Genomic DNA, 17,532 nt, shown 5'->3' on the forward strand with positions numbered 1-17,532 from the left:
AAGGAGGAAAGCTTCAGAATCGATGTGATGAATTATGTGCCATCGATCCTATAATATTTAACGAAGAAATATGTAGGATGATTTTTTTTTTTACTACAACTCATACTAAACAGAAATCACAAAACCTAGCATTGAGGATGGTGAATTTAGTAGGAATTAGAAATGTGAATAAATTATTATATTTTATATCGCTAAAATTCAAACTCTAGATAGACGACTTTTTGTTACCTCTCCTCACTGATTTGTCCTTATAGCCTTCTTCAGTGGTGGGTTTTTATAGTGGTTTGTAAGAACCCCATAAACCTCATAAACCCACCAAATATGTCGAAAGGCCAAAACCGGGCTTGATCAACCGCACAACTGTTTGCTCATAATATCATTTCTTATTTACATTTATAAAAGAAGAAAGTCCAATATTTAAATAAAACACTATTTTAGTACAATGTATTGGAATAAAAATATCTAAGAGAAGGAATATCCCAACCTTAATATATTGATATGTATAAAAAGATTTTTAGTTTAAAACCATAGAATTTCACTTCTATCTTGTTTACTCCTATTTCTTTAAATTCAACTAACTCGTTCTACGATGTGACGACTCTTGATTAGTATCCAAGGTCAAATACGTTAATAAAATGAGCAATGAACTGAGATGAAATTATCTTAAGTATCAGAAAAAAAGCGTTTGGAACGAGTGATTTATTCAATCCTAATATCCGTATCCAATAAAACATATCCATAGCCCAGAAACGCAGCAGGCGAAGGAATACTAGGCGCGAATTTCGATAAGTCCCTGTAAAGTTGCTGGAGACTAAAAGTCGTCGTTACCTTTATGATAATCCTGAATTTGACGAATAAAATAAATCCCCACGTGGTTATTCAATAAATGAAAAGGCAGAAGCGTTATTCCGTTATTGGTACGAGATTGTTGCGGTGTTCGATGCAGTTCGGGATCTCATTCCATTCCGACCAAGCCTCTCGTCCTACTGCAACCCCCCTCACCACTGTAAGCGCCCTTTTGCCAGCACATATAATACATCATTAGGTTCCTTTTTCCTTTTCCGTTTCGAGGCTAGGGATTTTATTAACAGTGTTGCAGTTGGAAAACAGAAAGCACGGAATTAGGAAAGGACTGCAATTGTCAAATATGCAATAGAACTGCATCTACATCTTGTTTGAGTGTACGCCAACTTCTACTCAAAGATTTTATAATCTTTGTAGTTATATATTTTGGACCTTTAATGCGGAAAAAAACACTATTAACTATTGTATCTTATTTAAATAACAATTGTAAAACTATTTAAATCGGTTGATCTGTGCGCTTTACCATGTGAAAGTCCTGTTTGTAGGAACTCCATATACTCACTACTAAAGATGACAAAAAGCGAAAACGTATCTGTCACACCAAAACAGCGAGGATATGTGGATCAGAAAGATCGGAAACGGCCAAGGTGAAGTTCACTACCACACAGACCTCAAAAAGAAATCTTTCAATACCATCAAGATATAAGGAGTCATATTTTTTAAATCCAATTAAAAATGTTATGTTTGACTGACAGGTCAATCACTAATAATAACGAAAAGGTAAATTCTTACGGACAAAACAGAGACGCTAGTATATTATAGTGATCGGAAACAACCAAGTTACAGGTTCATCAATTCTCCCTAACGAGAAAATCTCACAACAAAACAGGTATATAGATAGATAGATAGATAGATAGATAGATAGATAGATAGATAGATAGATAGATAGATAGATAGATAGATAGATAGAGATAGAGAGAGAGAGAGAGAGAGAGAGAGAGAGAGAGAGAGAGAGAGAGATAGTGAGTGAGTGAGTGAGAGAGCGATAGTGAGAGAGAGAGAGATATGGCTCACCGCGTGTCACCAAGGATTGTCACAATTGGTGCAGATTTGCAATTTCCTTTGGACAACATACCAACATACTCCCCGCCACGCTACCAACCACAGGCCTTACCCCCTTCCTTTTCCTCCTAGGAACAGCAATAACACAGGTTATATATACCGGTTGGCCCCAAACTAACAACCTTTTCGGCCAGGCTTTGAGATCTTACAATAATTAACGTGGTGATCAGGGCAAGGCTTCGTTTAATTTATCGAGAAAAAAACGTGTTTTTCCTACATTTTTGTAAATATCTCACAAACTTTGAACTTATTAGAAATGATAAATGATGGAGTGAGTGTGGTGTTCAATACTTTTTAAAAGGATAGTTCCTACTCACAGTAAGTTGTTTTGCAACGATCCGGATTTCGAGCCTTTTAGCTCATCATCAGGTTGAAGGACTTCTACAACCACGTCTCTCGACATGAATTGCCAAAGTGAACCGCTGATACCTCCGCCAACGCGACGTTCCAATTATCAGCTGATTTTTTTAATGACGCTCAATTTGAACGTGCGAAACGCGGAAATTATAACACAAATAAATATTAGAATAATAAATACTTAATATTACTATAAATTACTTTAAAAATAATAACAATTAAAATAATTAGATTAATTATTTGGATGTTTGATATTATTTATGTACATATTTAAAATGGGAGGTAGATCAAAATCTGTTATATTATTAATGCATTTATCACCATGTTCAATTTTACATTTTTTTAATTTCAAATTTCTCAATCCAATCTAGTTCTTTCCCTTTGTTGAAACTATGTAACACTCTTGTATTTAAATTTGAATTGAAATTATGTTTTGTTTCTTTTAGATGGTCTTTAAATTCCGAAAATTTGCTCGATTTAGGCAAGTGTTCTTTTACTCTTGTTTTTATTTCTCTACCGCTTTGTCCTATATATTTAATATCACAATCATTACAATTGAGTTGGTAAACCCCACTTTTTGCCAAGTTGTGTACTTTGTCTTTAGGTTTTGATAGGATGTTTTTAAGTGAACCCGTACTTCTAAAAGCTATTCTAAAACCTTCTTGTTTAAAAATTTTACTAACTTATTGCGATAATTCACCAATGTATGGCAAACAACGGAAACTTACTGATTCATTTGTGGTGGGGTGACTGAGTCCTATTGGTGATTCGTTTAAAGTTAATTTTTTTATTCTTTTAACTAGCAACCTATCAATAAACACTTCTTGATGCCCGTTGTTTTTTTGCTAAGGTTTTAATAGTTTTTAATTATTTGTTATAGTTAGCAGGTGTTAGCGGAAGTTTTAACATCCGGTCTAGGAGCCAAATGAAACCAGCAGCCTTTTGGGACCATGGGTGGGAAGAATCCGCTGGTATCATAGTGTCTGTAGTTGTGGGCTTTCTATATAACTAGGTTGTTTATTATGGACAGTTTTAGGTCTAAAAAGTTCAAACAACCATCTTTGCAGTGAGTTGTAATTATTTTGCCAACTACGTGTTTGAGACAAAGCGCCCGTTTATAACAGCGGATAAACCCACACTTTTCTTTACTGGGTTTCCTCCTTTTTGCTTCTCTTTTTGCAGAAGAGCAAGTACAAGAAGTGCTCCTGCTTCCTCGGGTTCTAACAACATCGTGACTTCCCTTTGGGAAGAGAGGTTGATTCCACAAGTTGCCTGGTGTAAAACCAGCGAAGAAACGTTTTCTTTTAAGTTTTCCCGAGATTCAACCGGGAAACTTAGTTGAATCAACCAAACCGCCTCGTCTGAAAGAGGCCTAAAGATTAATTGTCTTTATTGTTTACATTCTTTAATTTCAAACTCGCATTATGAGAGCAAATCTTAATTCCTGAAAGTAAATAAATTTTACAATAGTACCTATTCGTTATATTCAGTATTCCATCAAATGAACCGAAGAACACATTATTTCCGATCAACAGCTAGCTGTAAGGAGTTTAGGAGGAGCTGGAAGGGTTTTAGGTTTAAAAAAAAAAATTATAGATGTACTCCGGGCATACAATTTTAAGCCGTATCGCTTTCATCTTATTCAGGGACTTCGGGACTCTGTTTATGATAGCTGCTAACATTCCTTGCACAAATGTCGATTTGGAAGGATGAAGAAAACGTTCTTCCATACATCCTACGGACTCAGTTGGTGCTCAGTTCCTCAAAATTTTGAGGGAGATTTTACCAACACTTTTAGACGATGTTCCACTGCAACAACGTCAAAGAATGATACTCCACCTTAATGACACACTCCGCACACACTTCTTTGCAGGTGAGACGTTATTCGAATCGTCACTTCTGAGGTGGATAAGACCTCATAGCCCAACCTGTTAATTCCCTTCATTTTTTACATTCGTCACTGTTTGTCAAACTTGCTTTATGAGAGCAAATCTTAATTCCTGGAAGCAAAAAGGACATCCTGCAGACCACAAATGTCAATATCTGATCCAAGTCGTCGTCCGACCACCGGATCAGGCAAAGGTTTATGAGATAATATTTTAATTTTTCAAGTTTATCATACATCCACAACCCCGCCCACTGATTTAAGCAAAATGAGCCAAACCACCAGCAAGACTAGCCAGAGAAGATGAATGGAAACGATTGTTTTACAACTCAACAAGAAATCTTACAACCTACATTTTTCTAGATACATTAAAAAAAATAACATCTATTTTACTTAGCAAGACCAACAACTGGAGATGGCGAAAAGCCGAATATGTGCGACAGACCAGAACAGTGAGAATGAGTTATACCATTGTGATCGGAAAAGACCTACTGCAGGTTCATCCCACACCCCCACAGGCCATAACAAGGAATCTTACGATATCTTCGCAGTATAAGGACTGGTATATTTCGAGATTCATTTAAAAAAATCTGCCTTGCCTAGAAAGACCAACAATTGGAGATAGTGAAAAGCCGAATACGCGCGACAGACCAAAACCGTGAAAATTGGTTATACCATTGTGATCGGAAAAGGCCTACTACAGGTTCATCCCCCCACAGGCCATAACAAGGAATCTTACGATATATTTGCAGTCTAAGGACTAGTATATTTCGAGATGCTTTAAAAAAATTTGCCTTGCCTAGCAAGACCAACAACTGGAGATGGTGAAAAGCCGAATATGTGCGACAAAGACAATGAGAGTAGTCAGGCCAGAGTGATTGGAAACGACCTAACAACAGATTCATCAACCTGCAGACTTTAATAAGAAATCTGACGATATCTTAGAACTTATATTTTTAAAAACACATTGGAAAAAATTTCGTTTTGCCCGACAAACACACCACTCAAGATTGCGAGATTGTTAAATACAAGCGAAAGATCAAAAGTGTGAGGGAACAAACTACAGGTTCATCTATGTGCAGGACGTAACAAAGATCTTACATAAATTTCGGATTCCAAGAACTTCATTTTTTTCGAGACACATTTTGAGTACACTTTACAAGACCCAACACTGGGGAAAGGGAGAAGCTGATAGAACCAATGAGAATGGGCAGACAAAATAATCAGTAACTGCAAAACTACATGTTTATTACCCCCCACATGGAAATTTCGTAATTTTATTTTTATTTTATTCGTAATTTTTCAAAAAATAATTTTAAGTCAATTTTTTATTTCTTACTGTATAAAACAAACAGTGCTAAAAAAAAGCAAAATTGCTTCAGGAAAAAATGCTGTAGAACAACCCAAAAAGTTATAAAACAGAATATATATTTTTTTAAATCTTTTTCTAAAAATAATTCGGAGAAAGCAAGAGTAGTAAGGACCGTAAGTAGCAGCAAGGGCTGACATGGTGAATAGATAATAGCTGAAACGACCGTACTTCTTGAAAAGGCGGAATTGTTGCAAATTGACAAGTCGATGTCCACCAGATATCCCCATTCCTTTTTCGACAATGTTTTTTCGCTACCTGCTGATCGAAAAAACAGCATAAAAATTACTATTCTCGCCGGTCCACGCCCACTCCGTATCACCGCAAGGTCGATTCTGTCCCCGGGGATTTTCGCCCGGTCATAAAACAAAAAAGACACTGCACCAATTTTGGTGGGCAAATTGAAAAAAGTATATATAAATCTATACTTATATCTAACGAACTTCCATTAAAAAATAAAACTATTTGTCAAAAATTACATTTTAAAATATAAACATTAGTGCCTCAAAACGATATAAAAAGAAGTATTTAAATTATTGCACTTTACAACTACATATTTTTCAATTATCACAAAATATCAGTTTTATTGATGGAAAAAGTTTTTTATTGACAACAAAGTTCGATATCCATGAGAAACTCCGATAGTGCACGATCATTACGCCACACCCGTTTATTCTAAAGATAAATTAAGCTATTAATATATTTATCATAGTCATTATACATTCATGCCCAAGGAAATTTACATTTTATAATATCTTAGCATTTAATAGGACGGTTCTGATGAAATATCAGGTGATTAGCGCATAGGGAGAGGGAGGGGAGAGAGAGAGAGAGAGAGAGAGAGAGAGAGAGAGAGAGAGAGAGAGAGAGAGAGGCCAGGCTGACAAAGGACAATGAAGATCTTTAACGTCCGCCCCTAGCCTTTCGGCCTTATCGGACGTTTTGATTCTCAAGTTGAGAGCTGACGCACCTCCGCATACGACAGAAGTGTGTTACTCCTGCAGCATTGGTGTAGAGGCAGCTTAGCCCCGAACGGCCAAGACAACCTCGCTCCCCGCTTGCCCATTCCAAGTAGTCGGGTCCGCATTAAGCATCGAACCGTATGCCGCGCGCAAAGGGCTACCTAAGCCGAAATACATCAGCCTGGTCTCCCTAGAAAGAGAAGGTCACTTTATCTCCCAGAGTATTGGGGCTTCCCAAGTATAGAAACTACCGATCCGCTCCGGCCGCGGTTTTGTTTAAAATGGAATTGCTAACCACCCCCTAGAGGAGACTGCCTACGGTAAAAGCCTCCAAACGAGCTCAGCCTACATCTACGTGCAAAGCATACTCGAATAGAGCAACCGATTCACTATCCATTCCCATCCGCCACTACTCACGCATTCGAGGGACTCTGTCAAGGTAATCATAGCGTCCCGTCCCCAACGCTTATATTCTTCGGTCCGATCCGCCGTATTCCGTGAGGCCGGGAGTATAACGATGGTCATACGCACGTTTCGTGCGAAGGTCATAGATAAAAGACAGCCTCTTATCTAAGTTCCCGCCAGGGGCGTCACCACGAACCCCTACACGTCCATTCCAAGTGTTATAAAGGCTGAACCTAGAAACATTTCTGTTACCCCGTAGTACAGATGGTTATGCACCCTATGCAGACAGAATCTGGTACCCTGACCCTCGTGTGCTTCTGATAAGGCACCCGCCGCCCCATGCCGACCCAAGGCCGACACGAGTACAGCTTATGCTTTAGAGAGGTTGCCTGCCCTCAGGGCACGCTGCACCATTATTTTGCGCCCGGACAGCCCCCTTGTAACCAAGGGTTGGAAGGGGAGGGAAGAATGAAGGAACCTGGATTGAGAAAGGGACGTGGATGAGGATACGAGGTACACCATTGTTGGGCCCCGAGCCTTAACCACATTGTACCACCCGTCGTCGTATCATTGCATCGTACTGTGACAGCAAGACAGGGCTGACTGAAGTGTCTTCTGGTAATGGATCAAGTACGTAAGATGTAGAGAATACATTTCTTAAAAAATCTGTTTTGCCTAGAAAGAATCACCACTGGAGCTGGTGAGAAGCCGAATCCGTGCGACGTACAAAAACAGTGAGAATAGACAAGATTTATAGTTTTAAAACATTGGAAAAAATTAAGGTTTTTAGTTGAGATAAAAAAGTCAATGGCACTAGCGGGATTCGAACCCACGATCTTCGGCTAGATACACCGCTGCTCTACCACTTGAACTATCGTGACCTCATCCACTCGGACACTAACTTCCCATCACAACCCCACCTTTTGAATTTTCCCTCCTTTTTCAATTCAAAAGATGGGGTTGAGATGGGAAGTTAGTGTCCGGGTGGATCGAGGTCACGATAGCTCAAGTGTACAGCAACGGCCTATCTAGCCGAAGATCGTGGGTTCGAATCCCGCTCGTGCCACTGACTTTTTTATCTCAACTAAAAACTTTAATTAACTGTAATATATTAATTGGTCAAGCGGACCACGAAATCAGTGAATTTAAGGAATTGGACAAAATTTTGTTTTGCCTGACAGACGCCATTGAAAATGGGGAAAAAGCTAAATGTGACTGACAAACAAAAATTTATTAAAAACGATCAAGCTTTTAAGGTAGTACCCTGCAGACTTGCACAAGAAATATTACATTTATCTTCCCCCAGACCTAAACAACAAGGAATCTTACAATTTTAGTGTCTAACAACTCTTATTTTTAGAAACGCATTAAATCTTACATTATTTAACAGACCCACAACTGAAAAAGGCGAGGATTCGAAACGCGTCAGGCAGCCCAAGACAACTAGACAATTAAGACCAAATGATCAGAAACGACCAAGTTACAAGTTCATCAACACACAGACCGCAAGTAGTTATCTCAAAATTCTAAACAATTATAACGACCATATAACTATAAGCGAACTATAAGCGATTTATATAACTAAGTAAATGACACGTGACTGCAAACACGTAAGTGCCCTGTGATTGTAGATTGTACTGTGTGGCAGCCGCTGCCAAACTGCAGGAAATAAACAGCAAGATTAGAAGAATGGTGTTACACTGAAAGATTAAATAAAATAGTAATTCAGATATCGTGAGATGCGGTCGGGTGTGATGTAGGTTTCAGAAAAAAATTTTCTTTATCGTGTCAACGTTTCGATCTTTTATTGAGATCATCTTCAGGGCCTGGGATTTACAAACAATGTTTACATTTAACAAATACATTTAGGATGTGGATAAGTGAATTTATACAATGCAAAATATATTTTATATTCAAACAAAGTATTTCTACTCACTCAAAGTGTTTGTCTTCTATGTAATTGTGCCATCCTTGCGTGTCGTGTTGAGAGTGCCAGTGAGATTTTGCTGTTTTATGGTTATATATGTTTGGTTTTGTAAATCTCAGGCCCTGAAGATGATCTCAATACAAGATCGAAACGTTGTCACGATAAAGAAAATGTTTTTCTGAAACCTACATCACACCCGACCGCATCTCACGATATCTGAATTACTATCGATTAACGGTCACTAATCTCTACACATTAAATAAAATGATGAAAAAGAAAATGTTTAAAAATGATGAAAGATGGGGTTAGTGCGGTGTTCAATCCTTTTTAAAAAAAAATGTTTTTCTAAAACCTACATCACACCAGACCGCACCTCACGATCTCCAAATAATCATTGGCTTAACGGTCACTAAAATCCATCTCTTTTCCGCTTTCAAACCTCTAAAAAGAAAAGCTTACATCTTGGTGTAATTATGAGAAAATCATCTAAATTAACTCACTAGTCGGGAAAACAAGAACCCGAATGGACTCCCTAAATCATCACCTCGCGAGTCCTGTTATCCTTCTGCATTTAAAAAAAACCCGAGAATCTACCGTCGATTCGATCCGAATGCTCAACTTGGTGTTGTGGTCGACAAAAAAGAACAGACTGGGCTAAATCGCATACAAATAATAACAGGAGATCCTCGGTAAACAAAGACTTGAATATATATACCCGAAATAAATAAAGCACTTACACTAATGGGCGTCATCGAAAAACCATGGTAACACCCTAATTACTTTATATGATATTAATATGACACAACCGGAACCTAACAGACAATAGGTAGCTCAAACGAAAGAGACAAACAATCTCCACAATAACGTAAATTTAGTGGACGAACAATTTAATTAACAAAATTTAAGCTGTCCATATGTATCATCTGGTTTTCACTAAGCTTTATGTCCCTAGTCCGTTGTTGATTAGTTAAAAAGTAATTATCCAAACTGAATTATCTGAACGTATGAAAAACCAAAAAGAACAGTGCTGCATTGATTTGGACCACACCCCTTTTTTTAACTAGACAACAGTTTCTTGTGTGGCTATTTCTAGTTTTGAAAATTTATCAAACCAACGTCAGTTGTCGGATTAACACGAGATAAACTGACTTTTTACGGAAAATCAGAATGTAAAAAGCCAGGATGCTTATTTGCAAGATTTATTTATGTAGAATTTTCGAAAAAAGTGCTAAAGTATCCTTGGTAGTAGTACTACTACAGTACATGATCTATCGTCGATTTCCCACCGTATCATTTTTTTTGTACCAAATCTTCTGCGGTAAATTTCCCCAGAATCGGAATATTCGTGATAGGGCGTCATGCAAAATTCAACGAGGAAACGGCTTTGAAGGAAAATGTAAATAATCCCGCCGGATCAGGGAACCACGCCCACCTCCGCGACCCAAGCTCGGCTCGTCTGGTAAATATTATAGAACTTTTGAGCCTTTAAAACAAAAGCACGAGGCACAACGCGGCTTAAGGAAAAGTTCACGGAAGAAAATTTTCAGAACGACGGAAAATTCCACCAACGGCATACACAAAAAATGTAACAAGGGATGGAAAGAAAATTGAGACAATATTCATGTAATGTTTTACTCTTTTGAGATATAGGTTTCTCACGTAAATGTATTTAAAAATCGTAATACTCTATCTGAGATTTCATCTGTTCAGATTGCAACATGATCCCCTTCAAATTATTAAAATCATAATCTCTCAAATTTTCTCCTATTGCTTATATTTTTATGGAAAGAAATGTTCAATCAGTCCAAAGAAAAATTAAAACGGATCCAAATAGGACCTATCTAGAAGTAGGACTGCTAGTAAAAAATTCAGAGGATTAGTCTCGGTCTAGATGCGTCCAGTGCAAGGTCGTGTGAGATGTCTTTAATATTTTCGATTTAAAAACTCATAGCTTTCTTCAATACAATATTTATTTGTATCATATAAATGAATTTTACACATTACAAATTCTTCTTCACGGTATAAAATCCCAGGCAAAATGCTAACACTACGGCCTAGCACTCTGGTAAGGGTAAAGGCGAGGAGGTCTCGGGCAACCGTCGTTTAAGAAGACGTGGAGGGTATGGATGGGAAGTATTGGAGAGGGTTTGAGCAGAAGGGTTAGGATGGATTGAACGATTGCATTGAAACTTGAGGAAACGAGAAGAACCAATTCTTTGACGAATGGAATGTTAAGGTTGGAGTCAAAATAAGGAGTTTGGAGGATTTTTCTGAGAACTTTTATTGGAATGCTTGGATTCGTTGGATATGGATGGCTTGGTCTAAGTAACGTTTTGTACAGATTTAGGTTTACCGACATGTGTAATTTCGGTCCTAAGCCTTTGTAGTTGTTCAAATCGTTTATTTAGTTCTTGTCGCTTGTCTTGTGTGAGGATTCCACATCAATCTAAGTACAGCCCTAACTATTTTGCTTGTGTAGGTGTCGGTAATTCTTTACTGTTAACGTACAGACGTGGGCAAGGCTGTTTGTTCAGCGTGATTGTAATTCGGGAGCATTTCAACAGTTTCATCTTCCACGTTTTTCACCGTTCTTCATTGAGCTCAAGATCCTCCTGCATGTTAGAGGTGGCTTTGGTAAAATTGGAGTTAGGAGATAAAATTGCAGTATCGTCTGCGTAGGTTTTAAGGATGGAGTTGTGATGTATCGGCATAAGTGGTATAGGACTAAGAATGCTCCCTGCCTGGATTGATCTAGTCTCAGAGAACGTATTGCTGCTGCACCTTACTCTGAAGCAAGATCTGTTAGGAATTAGGATTTAACAATAAGGAGTGGGAAGGAACAGCTTTAATTTGAAAAGAACTCCCAGTGCCAGGGTAAAATAAATAAAATAGAAGCTATGTGAAATGGGGTTATACGACCACACAGCTTAAACTATTAAAGCTACTTTTATTACTAATTTCATTTTATGTTGTGTAATAAGGCGATTTCAAATTATAGTAATATTTATTCTCATTTCATTAAACATAACCAGAATGTATGTGAAGTGAAGATCGACCAGTGAAAATATTTGAGTGAGAATCAAGTTCTGATGTTTCTTCATCCAATGACCATTTACCTAATCTTCACTCAAAAAACCAGAATGGACTTTAGCACTACAATTTGCATTTTAGCAGTAGTTGCCACATGCTTATTGTTGCCGAGCACCGTTTGAGTTATGTTACGTATGGCTGTTCATTTCTTGCGTCATAAAGGTATTCCGCATAACTGCGTTAACAGACACGAAATGACTCTTAGTGTAAGTGGACCAAACGACAGTTGGAGATACAATGAAAAAGAATGTCATAGAAGAAGTAAGAGAGGGTAGGAGGCTTAGAAGGTGAAAATTCACTTGTGAGATTTCCTCCAGTGGGCTGCGTAGTGATAAAACAATTGTTTGATACTACCAACATCCTGGTCGGCCTATTCACAAAAATCAACCAGGATGGTAGGTGTAACTATCAAACAATAAAATTATCATTTGATACTATTATTTTTTTTACATACTCATGGATAAAACAATGCACAACTAGAAATTATTGTGTTAACTTGACCTGAGTAAGCTCCCTTACAGGCAGGAAAAATTTACAAGAATTATGTGAGTATTCTCTTCTTCAAAACTTAAGAAAAATTGGTATTGTTAGGATATATTCAATCGTTATTGTTTTATATTTTATGTTTATATTCTCATATAAAAGAGAAGACCCCAATGCAGCCTTGGCTATGTTTGATCTGATTACCATATCCACTTTCAATTCCGCTCGGATTTATAATGACCCTTTGTAAAAATTGTATATTTTCTCAGAAAGTTAACACCAATCGTGAAGATTTCTTCGTTTTAAAATCTTATTTTATCCCGATTTGAAGCATAGACATTTTTTTTTTAATAAATTACATAATAGCAAAGTATCCGATTTTATGAGTGAAGTTTTGATTTTTGAAGTCTGAACATCCGGATGTTTGTCAAGTGTGCACGGTTCTTCAGGACACGCCCCTTCTCGGGCATCACCCCTTCACCGGTAACCCTAGTCCCCCTGGACAAAACAACACAGAGCACGGCTTTATCATCGGTGGTATAGCGGTTTTACACTGATTCTCTACACTTGACAATCCTCGACCGGCCGATCTGTAGAAACAACAGCTTTGCAACTCACACAGAAGTTGCAGTATCTCACAGACGAAAAATGACACCCCGAATAAAAAATTTGGACTGCGACAATTGTCCAACTCTTACAAATATGACTGTCCAACTTGTTTGGTAGAAAAAAAGTTTAGAATATTTCTGCAATTCTGGAAGTTTCGGCGCAATCGACGTTGCAAAATTTCTGTAATGCCCCTAAATGAGATAGTTTTTGTGTAGTCAGATATGCAGCGGTCCATCCGACGATTTCTGCAGACCTTTGCGCTACGAACGGCTATGATTTTACTCTATAATGGTATTATGGGAAAGGAGGACAGTGAGAAATATCTTTTTCTGGTACCTGTGTGGGTGCGGAGATGCGCTTTGAGGTGGGAGCTCTTTCCGTAGACTTTGCTGCAGCCGGGATGCTGGCACTTGTGCACTTTGCGGTAGCTGGACCTGGCGCCTCTCTTCCGCTGCGGCACCTCTACCGCCTCCTCGTAAGGCTCTTCGGACGTGTCGACGTCCACTGTGATGACATCGACGTTGTCGTCCACTATCTCCTCCTGCTTGATCTCCGTGAGATCGGTAAGAATCCTGGCGACCATGTAGAGCGGCCGTTCGGCCTCCTCCTCCTCCTCTTCGGCGAGGGCCTCTTCCTCTTCCGCCACCCTCCTCACGATGACCGCCTTGTACTTGGGCTCCCTTTCGCAGATAATGTCGATCTGGGCCTTGTTCAAATTCTCGTACTTTGCGTGAGACATCTCGAGGAGGCACTGCGCCGCGAAGTTAATGTCGTGATCCATTCCGCCGGCACACAAACTGAACAAAAAACAAAAACAACACACTTACAACTAAAACGCCCCCTAGAAAGATAAATATGACGACGAGTGAAAAGAGACGCGGTTCGAAAGGACCCCGACCGCGAACGGACAACGACTGAAACACGCAGATGCAATCCGATCCGAGGAAGCGTGTCTTTTTGAACGAACTACGGAGGGAGGGGCATCACGTGACCGCGCGAAAACCAATCCCGGCCCTTCTTTCCGTTATCTCGAAATAGGCGCAAGAGCCATCTCTCGACGGGCCGGCCAAAACTCATAAGTGAATTCGATGAAATTCTTAAAATTTCTATTGTTTAAAATTCCAAATATTCACAGCGACAAGATATTAATAAACGGGAAACACTCTTTAATCACTGTGCACAAGCAACGACAACAATTAAACCTCACATTTTAACACGTTTCCATATCAGTTCGATCAGAACACGTGTTTACGGAAGAAACCTTTCGTTTCAGTGACACGGAAGGTTATAAACAAAATGATAAAAGCTTGTAAATGTCTTTCTACATGTAACTAATCCTTTATTAAATGGTGGATTTTCAATTTTAAACATTTATTTCTGTACTTTCATTGATTTTTCGACTTTTTCTAAGTAAGTTTACTATTTTAGACAAAAAGCGTACCACGATAAACTTCTAGTTTGTAAAATCTGTCTTCATACACTCAGTAAAAAAAGCCTCTGAACAAATTATTTTTAGTTTGTTTATTTACTGACACTAATTTAAATGTTACAGTTCATCCTTAATTTTTATTACCGCTAATATACGGTTTTTCATTGAGAGAAATTTTTTGTCACACCTGGGATGTATTAGTCCACTCCTGTAAAATCTTTTATTTTAGATGTTTTGTGTTCTGAACCCTTGAGCAGGCGCACGGGTGTATTAGTGTGCACTTTGTACATCATGCCCATTCAGCTTGTGTTTATCCATGTAAATATCACTCATACTACCTTCTAATCACATATCTGTAAGTGTCTCAGGGCAGTTTGAGATTCTTCTCATGTCCAGCTTGATCGCAGTTTGAAGTGTTTGAAGCCTCTTTAGTACCCTACAGTAGGGTTTACACCAGAGCGATAGGATACACATCTTTAGGTTGTAAGCGATATATGATAATTGTCCTGTAAGGTATACAACACTCAGACCTATAACAAATGTGAAGGAACAACAAAATCAGTTCACACCTGTACGATTGTGACATGTGACGTAATATACATGTATCAAGAGACACGGCCTGCTTGTCTCTTCAATCACACAGGGCGAAGGGTGTGGATGGCAAATTTAAAGAGTGAGAACATTGGCTTTGTGTCTGGCTGGCTCATGTAAAGTCGCATCGGTACAAACTTTGCATATGATTTCTTAAACTTAAATTACCCTTTTATGATTGTCACCAGGCTATCTGCATAACCTATGGTATTCTAAGATGTTAAGCTCTTTAGTAAGATCATCTACTACTAGCAATCAAAGATGTGGCGATGGTACCCCGCCTTGGGGGCGTCCTTAGGAAGGTTCTATTCATATAGTCTGATGACCAAGTGTTTATTATCAAACTTCTTAGCATTGTTAATATCCAGTTGGTAGTCAGGTCTACATCTTGGCCTTGCACAACCATTCCAAACTTTCCTTTATGTATTTTTTTTAATATTACAAATAAAAATATACTTATTTTACATTACAGAAGGCAAGATGGAAGCAGTTTATCTTCAAAAAAACAAGATTCCAGTCAATGAAATATCAGAGAACACCTCATTGAAATTGTATTTTGAAGAATTCTCCAATAATGTTAAGCAAATTTGCAATGTCCAGCACTTTGTTAATTTACTGAATGTGGAAATGGATTTAAGCGAAAGTGAAGTTCGAGCTCTTAATAAAACAATATGGTATGTGTGATTTGTCAATCTATTGATAAATGTTTATTGGTTTTGTGATTCTACAGCTGGACAAAATTACGGGGAAAGCCTGGAAAAGTCAATCAGTCCAAAGTCATCCTTCCTGTTGATGGCTTCAGGCAAGATTTCATTCTGTACGATTTACCAAAGTCACCAAAACTCAAATCCAACATCTATCTCAAGAAGAGAGCTGAAAAGGATGCCGTCACTTTGAGAAACAAAATCAAATACTGCGGCGAACTTGATACTGTAGGTATTGTTTTAATTCAGAATTGAGAGTTATTTATTGATATTTTTTCCAGGAAGACTTAGACATAAAAAAACTGACCAAAAACGTGGAACTGCTAGAACCTTTGGTCAATTATGTGCTAACAGTGAGAATATACCTTCCGTGCATGCACCCAAAGGTCTCCACAGGGAGATCAAAGAGTGTGAGAGTGAGCCAGGAGTTTCTCCTACCGTCTTGTCTGACCCTAGATCATCTCCGAGATAGAATCGGCTGCCATAGTGATTTCCAACCGATGGAAGGCGATGTGAGCAAAGAACCGTTATCAACTAGTCAATACTATGCAATGGTACGTCAACATATAACTTATTTGTGTTTAAAGTTTTATGTAACATAAAAATTATCTGTTTTATTCTAGGATCAGTATAAATCAGGAATGTTTTATATTGGAAACGTTTTCTACATTGATTGTAGGTTTGCTGGCAATATCGATTACAGTGAGCCCATTAGAAATTGGGGTAAAAAGAGAGGGTTTGATCTCAATTTTGTCGAGCCGATGGAAATGACAAAAGTCGACCAGCTCTCATTCCGCCTTGGCTACCCATATGTTTATATGCACCAAGGCGATTGTGAACATCTCATTGTTTTTACTGATGCAAGGTAAATTAAATATATTCTTATGCACTTCTTTAAGCATTATATAAGTGAGAATTTAAAAACAAATTCCTTAATATATACATTTTATTCTTATAAGAAATAAGTGAATATTGACCTTATTTGTGTAAAATTAAAGATTTATATTATTACAGGCTTCTTAGCCCAATGGACAAACTTATCAAAACTTGCTATCCTTTGTTAAAAAGCTTCAGCAATCTTCGTGGTAGTTACTGCATGACCTGCGGTGTGCGTATTGCCAGGTAAGATGACTGTTTAGTCGATGAATTTTTGTGGAAAAAAATTGTGAGAAAAATTATTTCCAGATACATTGTAGTCGATACAGAAAGGCTACCTTCAGATTACTGCTACCTTTGCACTGTGTGCCTTTATCTTTATAATTACATTGATGACGAGAAGGTCGAGGACTTCAAGGTTTACAAATACATAGATAGGGTGGCACTTTTTTAAATGAAGATAGACCAATTGTTGTAAATATATAAATAAATGTTTACTTGTAAATATGTTAAATCTATCTGTATGTCTTAAGGGCCCTTTCCAACTTCTGATCTCCCCACTAAGTTTATACCAGAAATTCCTATAATTTGCAGCTGTTTTTCAGTTGCAAGCTCCTAAAATAATATTCACATCGTTGTATACACCATAAAGCCAATTAAGCTTACGCCTTCCAACGTTTAGGCTCATGCCCATTTCTCCATCCATTATCTTTGCTTGCACACCTCCCTCCTCCATCTCACAACATGACTAGCCCATCTTTAACTTTATTATATTTACAGTGTTCATTTCTTTATATAGATCATATAACTGCTTATTCATTCTTCGCCATTCATCCTTTTCTTTTATTGCACAGAAAATAATTTGAAGGTCAAGAAATTATTTCAGCCTGTTTTGGGTATGAAACAAGTTTGAGAAGCA

General features: G+C 38.0%; 2 protein-coding genes across 12 annotated transcripts in view; one reads left to right on the forward strand and one right to left on the reverse strand.

Annotated features, from left to right (window-relative positions):
- The window catches only part of LOC106672998 (transcription factor Sp3-like), a 168,237-nt gene extending 154,325 nt beyond the window's left edge, over positions 1–13,912 (reverse strand). For 7 of the 8 annotated variants that reach the window (XM_024229276.1, XM_024229277.1, XM_024229281.1 and 4 more), the window contains exon 1: positions 13,350–13,912. In XM_024229276.1, the coding sequence (XP_024085044.1) occupies positions 13,350–13,794 (445 nt within the window). In that variant the 5' untranslated portion in view covers positions 13,795–13,912. Of the gene's footprint in view, positions 1–6,192; positions 6,213–13,349 lie in introns of those variants that run through there. The other variant, XM_014404875.2, reaches the window with a different exon arrangement.
- A 297-nt stretch (positions 13,913–14,209) lies between these two features.
- On the forward strand, positions 14,210–17,127 carry LOC106672997 (snRNA-activating protein complex subunit 3). 4 transcript variants are annotated; one of them, XM_014404873.2, is made up of 7 exons: positions 14,210–14,297; positions 15,506–15,707; positions 15,764–15,965; positions 16,019–16,291; positions 16,361–16,602; positions 16,752–16,859; positions 16,923–17,127. In XM_014404873.2, exons 2-7 carry the CDS (start codon positions 15,514–15,516, stop codon positions 17,065–17,067), a joined length of 1,164 nt encoding a protein of 387 aa, XP_014260359.1. In that variant the 5' UTR covers positions 14,210–14,297; positions 15,506–15,513; the 3' UTR covers positions 17,068–17,127. The 4 variants fall into 4 exon arrangements, with proteins under 4 accessions (XP_014260359.1, XP_014260356.1, XP_014260357.1 ...); XM_014404870.2 differs by lacking the exon at positions 14,210–14,297 and adding an exon at positions 14,299–14,423; XM_014404871.2 differs by lacking the exon at positions 14,210–14,297 and adding an exon at positions 14,469–14,760.
- The last annotated feature ends 405 nt before the right edge of the window (positions 17,128–17,532 follow it).

This window comes from Cimex lectularius, unplaced genomic scaffold (assembly GCF_000648675.2).
Source record: "Cimex lectularius strain Harlan isolate CLEC.00 unplaced genomic scaffold, Clec_2.1 scaffold325, whole genome shotgun sequence".
NCBI classification, from domain to species: Eukaryota; Metazoa; Arthropoda; class Insecta; order Hemiptera; family Cimicidae; genus Cimex; species Cimex lectularius.

Excerpts from the sequence above, each read along its gene's own strand:
- LOC106672997 (XM_014404873.2), top strand. The coding sequence starts at position 15,514 with ATGGAAGCAGTTTATCTTCAAAAAAACAAGATTCCAGTCAATGAAATA. Across the intron at positions 15,708-15,763 it reads GCTCTTAATAAAACAATATG|CTGGACAAAATTACGGGGAA; the intron begins GTATGTGTGATT and ends GTGATTCTACAG. Across the intron at positions 16,860-16,922 it reads TGCGGTGTGCGTATTGCCAG|ATACATTGTAGTCGATACAG; the intron begins GTAAGATGACTG and ends AATTATTTCCAG.